Source organism: Cynoglossus semilaevis, chromosome 7, assembly GCF_000523025.1.
Source record: "Cynoglossus semilaevis isolate Cse_v1.0 chromosome 7, Cse_v1.0, whole genome shotgun sequence".
Lineage (NCBI taxonomy): Eukaryota > Metazoa > Chordata > Actinopteri > Pleuronectiformes > Cynoglossidae > Cynoglossus > Cynoglossus semilaevis.
The window spans coordinates 5583220-5595194 of NC_024313.1; the positions used below are offsets into that span (position 1 = coordinate 5583220).

The 11975-nt window shown below is 41.5% G+C and overlaps 1 protein-coding gene across 3 annotated transcripts in view; it reads right to left on the reverse strand.

The window, feature by feature from the left end:
- Window positions 1-10630, reverse strand: part of LOC103380880 (uncharacterized) — a 101644-nt gene extending 91014 nt beyond the window's left edge. For all 3 annotated transcript variants that reach the window (XR_521726.3, XM_025057105.1, XM_025057104.1), the window contains exon 1: window positions 10358-10630. Coding sequence is in view for 2 of the 3 variants with exons in the window: in XM_025057105.1 (XP_024912873.1) it covers window positions 10358-10505 (148 nt within the window). In the remaining variant the exon portion in view is untranslated. The remainder of the gene's footprint in view (window positions 1-10357) is intronic.
- Between the last annotated feature and the right edge of the window lie 1345 nt (window positions 10631-11975).

Below are 11975 nucleotides of genomic sequence, written 5' to 3' on the forward strand. Positions count from 1 at the left end.
CCCCCCCCCCTGTCCCCACACCCCCACCCCGAGTGTCTGGTCACACGGAGAATAAAGACCAAGACGACAACAGTGTGTGACAACAGACAGAAGCAGGTGTGAAGTATCTACTGTACATATGTCAGAATCTGGTTAATTTAGAGAGTAGAAGAAGTCAATGCTGAGTATACAGAGTTGACCGCAGTCACACAGTTACAGACACCACTCATATCTCTATGTAACATCTACTGTGGCCGAAGTCAGGCGTGAGAAAAAAAAAATTAATGCTGGTGTAAAGAGTTAGCGTAAGGTTAAAAGAAACAGGGATAATAAGGCAAACGCTGAACAAGCTAAAGTTACAATACCAAAAAATTAACAGAACTAAAACGACTGGTTCTGAGATTCTAAGTGATGGGAAAAATAAATGTAATAAAAAAATATTTTTTATATTTTTATATTTTGTAAAGGACTACAAATCTAAACAAAGTAATTATTAGCTTCACAAATGGCCAAAGGTTAAAGGACCTAGACTTTATGAGAGACTGTTCAAATAAAAAAGGACTACAAATCTAAACAAAGTAATTATTAGCTTCACAAATGGCCAAAGGTTAAAGGACCTAGACTTTATGAGAGACTGTTCATTTCAAGTGGCGCTTTGGCCCAGAGGCAATGTCTCTGTCATTGGTGTGGAACCTCCCCTCCCGGGCAAGTGCGAATCCCGGTGCAATTTTGGGTGGCGACTGCTGCCCCCGCGACCCGGTAACGGATAAGCGGATAAAAATGGATGGATGTTCATTTCAATTATTATTATTAGGTGACCATTTTCTATCTTTGCATTTAATTAAACAGCAAATCATTTGTCTCCAAATGGAACAGTTAACAGTACAGCATGAAATCCTGCAGCGTGTGGATACACAATAAACCTGCTCAAATGCAGACGATTTGACAGAGCTCCTAATTACAGGCTCTGCGCAGCAAAATGTATGTGTGTGTTTGCAAAAACCCTTCATCCCAACACAGGGTCTAATGGAAGCCAGATGTCTGCATGTCTGTTTGACTCTCCTAATCAATCGGCTCTCACTGCGAGCAACTCTCTCTTTCTCTCTCTCTCTCTCTCTCGGTGCATGTGTCCGTGCTGGAAGTGTGTCAGGGGTGAGTTTAACTAATTGGATTTCCCTCATGAGTTTCTGTTTGGATGAAAATGAGAAGAAAAAGAATGGGGAGGAGGTGGAGCATGGAGAGGAGGGAGAGGAGGGGTATGATTGAGCAGAGGAAGGAGAACGATCTCTCCCCGTAGTCTCCATGAGCTCCATGACACTTGAAGCCGATTGGACATCCACTGTGAGACTCCAGGAGTGATGGAGGGAAGGGGGATTCCTAACTAAGAAAAAAAAAAAAAAAAAAAAAAACAGGGAACATTTCAGGCTCATAAATAACCTGGAGGGTTTCACTTGAAGTACTGTAGAGCATCTCCACTTCCTGTAGCCGTTTCCTGCAGCGAGACAGGATCACTTTATATCTCGGTCCACCAGGTTGTGTCCAGGGAAGCTTTATGAAGTCGGTGATTACATATATCTCTCTCTTCTTCAGTGTCCAAGGGAAGTGGAGGTCTGGACCACAGCGCAGGGCTGCAGCAGGAGGAGGCAGAGGTGTGGTGGTTGGAGGGTTCAGGTCCTGACCTCCAGCGTCTAATGATCACCTGATGGATGTCTGGGTGTGAGGTCAACTGGGTGTCAGCAGGGGGCAGGAAAGTACAGGGTGGGGGGGGGGTGGCAGATATGCATGTTCAGGATGTACTTTACCCCTGAAGACGTCATTAACTAAACATTATGTGTTCACTAATTCATCATCCGAGAAACGAACTGCTTCTCCAGACAATTTCTTTTAGAAGAAGTTCATTCTAAAACTTGTAGTTTGACACTAGGATTTATCAAAAAAAAAAAAAAGTATTTTTACTGGCTGGATTAAAACAGTTTATGTCAATGACTATAATTCAAAATGACCAAAAAAAGGAGAGTATTGTGTTGTTATTAATTTTGGAAGCTAGTCACGCTAATAAAAATATGCTAAACCTAAAAATATGTTCACAATAAAATGCAGTCGATCCCGACTTTTCAGGAGTTGTTTCTCCAGTAGTTTTGCCTCATCTAAAAGAAAACCATTTGGACACCCCCGATTTAACGTGACTGAACAGCACTGAGAGAGAGAGAGAGAGAGAGAGTACTGTACATCAGAACTTCTAACCCATGATGAATTGAACGCTGGACTCAGTTGAACGCAATCTAACTGACCCAGATTAATTCGTCTTTTCACAGAGAGAGCACGAATGTTACAAAAGGCTTTTTTTTTTTTTTTAAATAAAGCAGTTCTCAGCGTTCCTGATGAGGGCCGCTGGGAGGGAAGCTGCAGATCTCTGAGTCCAGAGTGGGAAAAACTCCACCTCATTCTGATAAAGGCAGCTCACTGTGGTGACGCTCGGTTAAGTTTAATAGTCAGATACGCACAGATGATGAGGCCAGCTGTGCAGTATCGCATATTCCAAAACAACCCCTGCAGGAAGTGAACTCTGCCCCCAGGCACATATGGGTTACATGGCTCACACTTGTTCATGCACTCAAAAATGTGCAAACTCTGCACACACACACACAGACACACGTGCAGAAACACACAGCAAAAGACACACAGAGTGATTTGCAGGCGAGCTAAGGTCATGTGACCCATGCTAACAGAGCATAAATCATATTCTCTTGTTGAAGTGCATCAACAGTTGCAGCCTTGGAGATGGTTGTAACCACACAGATCCAAACAGGGACATTAATTACCATCTGTCACCCGCATCTGAATGTGTTTGCTGCATCAGTTACAGGAAGTAGGAACAAAGGATGTGAAACCGAACAGCACTTTCTATAAATCACCTGTTGACTCTCACTCACATGTCTCCTCTACAGTTGCCGTGGTGATGAGTGCGGCTAAATTTACACTAAAGAGTCTCATGATTGTCGATTGTCCATTAAAGTGATGGTTAACGTTTAAGAAACCTGGATAGACAACGACCGGCTAGCCACTCGTAGCGCGCGAAACTCCAAATATTCTATTGGATAATAAGCATGTCATTACAACACTGACAGCTACATTATAGACAATCGTTTGTTCGGTGAGTGCTACTGCAGAAATAGCTTAGAAAGTAAAAAGCAAAAAGGTTAGCTTAGTTAGAGAGAGAAGCTAGTTGAAAAAAACCATAAACAGCTAATAGGAAAAATTAGCCAGAAAGCAGCTGAGCTATAACACAAAAATACTAAGCAAGACTAAATATAATTTGGTAAACTAAAGGTAAAAGAAATTCAAATGTAGCTAAAATATTTGCAGAGGTATAGTTGAGGATTAGCCAAGGGATCAGGAAGTTAGCCAAAACCAAAGGGAGGTTTTGCCAGAAAAGGCTGAACAGTGAACAAACTGAACAAAAAGACGGATGTGATAAAACAAGGACAAAACTGACCTAGACATGATCCAAAGTACCCCTTTACAACACATGACAGGGGGTGAAAACGGGTTCAAAAAGCCACCAGAGTTCTCCCCGCCATCACTCTGTTTATTTTAGAACAAGAACAAGACAAACCTACGTGACGTTTTATTTATTTTTCCACTCTTAGCCTCTCCTCCCCGTGACAAGCAGAGTGGCGAAGGCAAATTCCTCAATAATCCATCAGCATCAGGGCGCACGGTGTGTGTTCCCCAGAGTGTTGACATCGGACACACACACACACGCTAACACAGATACACATAAACACACATAATGAAGTGCGACCAGGTCTGAACACTGCAACACAGTCAGATAACAGGGGCCACTGTCAGATAAAAGGTCATAATCAATGGGTAACGTGACAAACATGAATGTGATTGGTCCCCTAGGGTGGTCTCAGCTGTTCAGTATATATTATACATTATACAGTCTACATTCTGGCCCTGCATTACTGCCACCTACAGTACTGGCTCTTAAAATGTTTTTGGAACTAGATTTTAGGCAATATTTAAAATACTGATTTTTTTTTTTTTAATTACGTATATTGTGGGCTCATCCTATGGCTAATTACTAGCCTATTTCTGCTGGCTCTTAAAATGTTTTTGGAACTAGTGGCTAGATTTTAGCCAATATTTAAAATACTGAATTTTTTTTAAATTATATTGTGGGCTCATGCTATGGATAATTACTAGCCTATTTCTCTGCTAAAGTTTAGCCACATCTTGCTCTTAGTTTATAATGTAAACATTACCACAATGACAAAATTAATTTTAGGTTATTGGCTCCTTGTTGTTTGTCATCTTTGCAGCAGTTTTGATAGTTATAGCAACCGTAGACGATATTCTGATTTGACCAAGAAGGAGCCTGCTGTGACCATGACGATATGACGATGACTGTAGAGGCGAATAAAGTGCCTCGTTGGTCGTTTGACTTGCAGTTCATCTGACGGAGCTGCGTGTTTTTGCCCCCTCTCGCTCACTCTAGCTGTTCTCCATAGAACGGCATCTGTGAACCACGATAAGCAGCATAAAGGGGAAATGAGGAAACCTCAGGCCGTACACAGCAGACTGTCACATTTATCTTCACACAGGCCACGCAGGTGACCCCGGCTGCATCGCGTGTCACTTTCTGCCGTGAAATGTTTTACTTGGCGATCGGAAGGCAGCAATAGCAGTAATAATCTGTTTTATATTACCTGTGCATCTCTATTACAATAATACGCTGGATGGAAAAACAGTATAAAGAGGCCCCTCTCAGGAGCCCACAGAGCACTGCTCTTATTTAGAGTTCCCTGCTGCATGGCTTTACACAGCTTAATGGCGAGTTTCAGTTCTTAAATCACGCCTCAGACTCACAACACTTGTGGAGTCATTTCTGGTTGCAGCTGTGTTTGAGAGACCAAAATATCCTTCAAACAGAGAACAGGTCGGAGTTTAGCGACGATGATCGACTCCAGGTAGCCAACAAACAAAACTCGGTCGTTGGTGGAGCCGAAAAACCGAGCTAATACAGAGGGAATGATGTGTTTTATTTGTTAGGGCACGGTGTTATTCAGCGATGCTCAATGATCTGTGGCTTTAAAAAAATGTCCCTGGGAGCTCAATGATCTGTGGCTTTAAAAAAAATGTCCCTGGGATCAAAGATGATCAAACACTGCACTAAGTTATCATTGGTTGATCAGAACGTGTGCATAATGAAAAAAGATGGCAAACTTAGATAAGAAAAATTGACGAAAAATACTTTCTTCCATAAAGCATTACAATGTGAGTTAGGAAGCTTATATTATATTAATAGCCTCAGGATGTTTGAAATATAACAAATATCTAAAATTAAAAAAAAATTGGACTAAGACACTCTAAATGTTTGAAATATAACAAATATCTAAAAGTAAAAAATTAGGCTAAAATTAACTAACATTTAGGTAAAATTTCATCACAAAAATCTAAACTGTTGCAGTAGGAAACACTGAACAAATATAAATATTGCGTAGGTAAGGTAAAGACAGGGAATAATAAAATCAGTAAAAACCAATGTAAAGTTGAGTCAGAAATGGCTAAACAGTTGGCCGTGAGACTTGGACATTGGACAACTTACAAAAAGAGAGATAAAAACATGCAGACAGAGGGCAGCATCCAAAAGAATGACTATACTGTTTAAAGACAAACGGGTGTAGATTTACATATTCCAGTGTGTAACATCTGTCCGCTCTGAGTTATCGTTGACATCGCTGATCTGGATGATATAAGTCTATCCTGATATGAGTGTCAATCATAGATAAAATTTGTGCAGTAAAAATGATAGATTCACCTTCCAGACGTGAATCCCATCTTAAAATATCAAGAATTATTGGCAGACTCCCTGCAGCTGCAGCTTTTCTGAATTAGGGAAGTGAAGGATCATGAGGTTTCAGCTCAGCGACTAAGACCAAGCAGTTGAAGCTCCATTTAAGTGAACGATAATCTTTGTTTTCTATACATGAAAACCCACGTAACCACACAGACTCTCAACCCAACACAATAAAGCACTGGTTTTGGCAGCGGAGGCCGCTGTTGCTCAGCACGAGTTTCATAGTGTTGCTTTTAACTGTTTTACTATGTATTTTGAGGACGAACCCGAGTGAAGTGACCCGACTTTGAAATCCATACACATCCCATAAACATTCAACCTCATAATACGATACTCTCATTACCCCAAAGAAATAACAATCTGACGTTCCTGAAAGGCAGCCCTGAGGTTGAACGTGCGAGCAACTCTCTCATTTGCACACACAACGTCAACTGCGTCTGATGCCTGGACCTAACGTACGGAATCTCCTGGAAGCCGCAAAGGCAGTTCGCCCCGATTTCCAGAGAGCAGAGTGAAAATTTGCTGCTGATGACAGGTTCTGTGAAATGAAAGTGCTCTTTTACATCCTCTCTTTTTGTGTTTGCGTCTCAGCGGGCGGGCCGTGCGCGGCCATAATCCCTCTCCCAGTGTGGACATCACTCAGTGAATTCGGCCTCTATGGAAACGGGCCGGCGGTCGGACCGCTGCCATTTCACAGCCCCAAATTAATACCAAACCTCTGCAGCCCTTCACAAATTACAGCCTGTACCACACAGTGCTGGCTCAGGACGAGCGTCTGCAGTCTGCAATAAAACGGTTCCTTCAGGGCCACATTAGAAAACTGAGCGGTAGGTCAGAGGACTCTCAGCCTATAACACATGACTACTAGAGTGGAAAGGCGGTGAATGATTTGATAAGGGTGCTGAAAGGATTTCTTGAGGTGGAGCGTATAATAACACCCCCCCACCCCAGTCATTTTTAATGGGTCACACCCTCTTTTTTTTTGGTTGAAGTAATTGAAGAAAAAAAAATAGGAAACATAATGGAACATGGAGGCTAGAAAAGATTCACTAAAATCCAGTAATTAGTCTAGCTTTGAATAAAAGTCTCCAATAAGACTGACAATTTAAGGTAGTTAAAAGTAAACGTTTGACGTTTTCAATTTAAATCCTTGTGTAAATTTGGTCAAAACATTGACATGTTTTTTTTTAAAGACCAGGTCAATGAAGCCAAAACATGTGACTATATATCAACTAAATGGTAAGGAGCGTATAATAACACTGGGTCAAAACATTGACATGTGTCAGTAGTGTGGAACCCCAGGATTCACCTCCTGGGCAAGTTCGAATCCCGGTTAGGGCAGTTGGTACCTTCCAGTGGACTCACCACCCGCAGGAAGGTTCAGGGGGGGTTGGTACGGTGCAATGTGATTTGGGTGGCGACTGCTGCCCCCGCGACCCGGTAACGGATAAGTGGATGAAAATGGATGGATGGTAAAACAGCTACTAAAGGCTGATCACTGGAAAACCATTTTCAAAAACAGATTTTACATTAAAAAAAAAATGAGTGGGAGACACGCCAACGCCAACCTCAGGTTTCATTAATATTTAGACCAAGAGTGCAGGTGTAAAACTATTAGTTTGGATTCCTAATAAGGTGGTAATTTTTTTTTTCCACACCACTGTTTGCGGTTCGTGTGCAAAAACAGAAGAGCTCTGTTCCATATTTAGCCTGCAAGCCAGAGCTTTAGTGCAGCCAACCGTGGTCCATGGTCCAAATATAAATCTGACATTCAATTTATGCAAAGGACGCTCCACACATTATTGAAAGCTGCATTATTACTGGCACTGCCCACTTGGTGGTTGTAACACAATTTACATGGTAGTATCACTAAGCAACACTAGTTTTACCAACAATAAAATACTACCTACTGTTCAGCGAAGCGCAGTAAAACCGCAGTACATCAACCAAAGCCACACTGTATGACAGTCACTTCCAATCAACTGTGAACACACACAACAACAAAAATCAGATTCCAACGAATGCCGCTAGTTGGAGCCACCAGCGGTACGCGCACCACAGTTTGAGAACCATCACCCAAAGGGTTTCCTCAACCACTGGGAGCCAAGCGAGGACAACCGGCGGCGTTCGATTGGACCGCATGAGGACAGGCTTCTGTTGAGTCAGAGAGGGAGGAGACCCCCGGCCACCCTACGGTGCCCTGCAGGCTGTGGTCTGCAGCCAGTGCAGCAGTAGGTAACTCTGGAGCCAAGGTGGAGTGAGAAAGGAAGGGAGGAAACTCGAAGAGAAACCATGAAAAATGTGGAGCATGAAAATGTCTCCCTTGGTTTATGGCAGCGCAGTCAGCCGTCCAAGAGAAACACATCTTTAAATTTAACTTGAGATGTCTCCCCCCCCCCAACCCCTTTCTTCTTCTCCTCCTCCTCCTCCTCCTCCTGCTCCTTCCTCCACTCCCAACTGTTGGCAAGAGCCAGGTTTTGAAATCTGGGCCAAAACGCTTGGAAACTGCGACCATGTTAAAAAAGCACTCAATAATGTGGCTTTTTGGAAATGTGGCGACAGCTCCTGTGTGAGCGGCTCGACTTTCAGCGTCGGCGAAACATGGCCCGGTGCATGTGCAGCTGCCGAGCAGCTCGCTCTATAAAAACCCCAGGATTTACACAGCAAAGGTATATTTACTGAAGGTGAGTCTGAAGCGAGGGGAGAAATAAAGTGAGAATAAGTAATTCATTTATATATTCTACACATTCTTCTGGGGAATATTTCAATTTCCCCGACAGCACATTAAAACACGAGCACTCTGGGCACGTTGGACAACCTGCGTTTCACTCTCTCTCCACTGTTACGTCAGACCTGTTCTTTATTTTCCAAACTTCTCAAGGCGAAACGACTGTAGTTTGAATAAAAGCCCATAAATAAAAGACCTGATACGGGTTATTTCAGTGGATGGGAATAAAATGATGGGGTGGCTGGAAACATCTTGGCCTCCCATCAAATTAGAGCTTTGTACCATGTAATAATATTTTGCTAGTCTCAGGAGGAAGTCATCTCTCATGCCTGTGATTCAGAGCTCATTTGAGAGAAGAGCATCCCGGCCAATCCCATATATCAGCCTTTGATGGAACAAACATACCTCTGAAGGAAACACAGCATCAACAAACCACTCCTGTTGCTACAATGATGGATAAAATGCTGCACTGATGATGAACACATTTTTACGGGTGGGGTGTCTTAACCCACGTCAGCGCGCGGCTAACACCTCGCAGTGAAAGACGGCTGTAAACCACCAATTTATATCTGAGATATTGAAATACTGTTGGCACACCAGGCCAGGAGTTTACTTTAGAAACACGTGAAATAACACTGAAGAGAAAGCACTGTGTGCTGGAGGGGTTTTTTACTGCGATATAAGACACTCTGAGTAACTGCAGTGTTGATGTGGCAGTAATTTAGGAAGAGTGTCTGAAAACATAAAACACGTCACTCCTCCAGCCCTACAGAGGGTGCTATTGACACTTGGTAAATGACCTGGTTATGCGCAGTTATACAATATTATAGTTTCATACAACACCTAACATAAAACTAACCAGTAAAAGTATTACAAAATCTATAAGGAGCATTAGTAGCTGCAGTACTTTTTGCAATAACCGTCCATTTTAATTAGTACCGTTCCCATCCTTACAATGCCTTTACTGCTGGGTTGTATATTCACCATTATTTGTCCCATACAATGGGCAAATACACAGTCTTTGCAACTCACACAGTCTACCACAAGAGCCGCCAGTAAGTATCTAGTGCCACTGGAGCTCGAACCCCTGACCTTCTGTGTGTAAGGCAGACGTGACAACTGCTATACACTATGAAACCACAAATAACAATTAAGCAAAGTGACACTGTTTTTATCTGACCACACACTTAGTCATAAGTGTTGGTGGAGGTGGTGGTTGAGGGGGAGGAAGATGGTGGGCGGGGCATTGTCAGAATCATAAGCCAATCAGCAGCAGAATTGGGCAGGATAACAAGCAAAAAGGAGTTGGGTTTTTTTTTCCATCTGGTAACAGGTTATTGTCATAGTGCTGTGACTGTTACTAACCCTGTTGTTTTCAATAAAATATATATATACTGTATTTATATATAAATATATATTTATATATATAAATATATTATTATTATTTTGTAAACAGTGAAACCAACCCAAATAATGATATTTGTCTCTTAGTGTTTACATACTTAATATTTGACAGAATATTCAATTGGAACGGCTAAAACAACATGACAACACAACCATAATTAAACGTGGTCTGAAGGAAAGAAAAAAACAACACATTTATTTACAACTACAATCTGATCTTAAAGCTATGAAATATTGAAAAGCTCATTGATATTTTGTGCCATTTTTAGCCACTCCTTGCCCTTTTATAATGAGGGGTTAGCATGTATCTTCAAGCTAACGCCCGGTAGAACTGCATGTTGGCTGGAGATAAAAAAAGGTACCAAAAACCAGGTACTTACAAACTGTTGGCCCAAAAGGAGGAGCAGGAAGATGGGGAGATGTTTTCCACAACAGGAGTGAACACACAGAGAGACAAATAACTGAAGTAAACTCAGCAAAAAACGTTGTTTTGATTGTCACTGTTGGGAAAACTGGACCTAGGTGCATCCAAGGATGGTTGTAAGACCCGGGCCTGGATCACACTGGGGAACTGGACTGGAAACGAAGCAGACACACACAGAGCAAAGAGATAGGGAAATTTACAACAAAACCAAACACAAATTAAATACACCTTAAAAATATATAATTTTATTTTATATAATTATTTTTGGAAGAATTTCTGTCACTTTTTATTGTATGTAAAGCAAATGGAGACGGATCTGGAGGACAGTGGACAACATGTAATCTGTTCCTGTGTAGTGCATTGTTTTTTATTTACATGCAATTTTTTATAATAAATAATTGTTTTTTATTTACATGCAATTTTTTTATAATTTTAACATTTTTACATTAAATGTAATAATAATAATAACAATAATAATAATAATTTTAACATTTTATTTCAGCACAAAAAAATGTATTTTGACCAGAGGAGGATTTTTTAAAAATCAAAATAAATGAATAAAATAATAATTATAAAACTTGAAAACTCACCAACGCATCACAATGATGATAATATTAACATGTTGTTGTTCTGATAAAAATTCACTCCTACAAAAGCATGTCGTCCCCTCAGCAGTAACAGTCCAGACCCGATGTCTGACGTCACCACAGAACACGTGTCCATTGTCTTCTGGTGCGTCTCCAAAGACCACGTAAATGTCCGTGTGATAAAAACCCACGCTGAATAAAAGGTGGATTATTTCCTGCGGTGACCCCTGGAGGACAGAGTCACCGAACGTGACGCTATTTTTAACGTTACCCATAAAAGTGTGTCTGGTATCACACTGACGTTCACATCCATAAAAATACCACAACTCTGTCACGTCAGACATTGGAGGAGCCGTCCTGTCTGTCCCACACCGTCAACCTCTGTTCATACATGTCTCAGTGGTGATGCTAGGCCCTTTGGTTGTAACCATGAGAATAGTATTTTAGAAGATAATTGTATATTTGTACAAGTTTATTGTTCAAGGATGTAGGAAAATTGAACCGTGAAATACTTCAACTCTGTGATGCAGGAACGTGATTTCTGAAGTAAGACGTAACGTTTTATTTTGTTTTTAAATGATACTTTAAGAGGAGGAAAAGAGGCCAATTTACTGCACGTGTGATGATTAAACAAAGACAAAAAATAAAAATCCTGCATGTTTTTGGACTGTGGGCGGGAACTGGAGAACCCGGGGAGAACCGAGACACACACAGGGAGAACAAGCAAACTCCACACAAAAACACCGTCAGTTACCACTTAGGAAGAAAAGGGGGGATTCAAACTGGTGATCTTCCTGCTGTAAGGCAAGAGCACCATCCACTTTTTGCCACCATGTGGCACACTGTTCAACAGAGCCACCATTAAATGCCCAAACACATGGTTAAGACGAGGAAAAGAGAAAATACCGATAGGGGGCAGTGTGGCAGCAGACCAATTTACCATCATAACATTTCCAAGTACAAGTGCACCCTAATTTTTAACTGCAC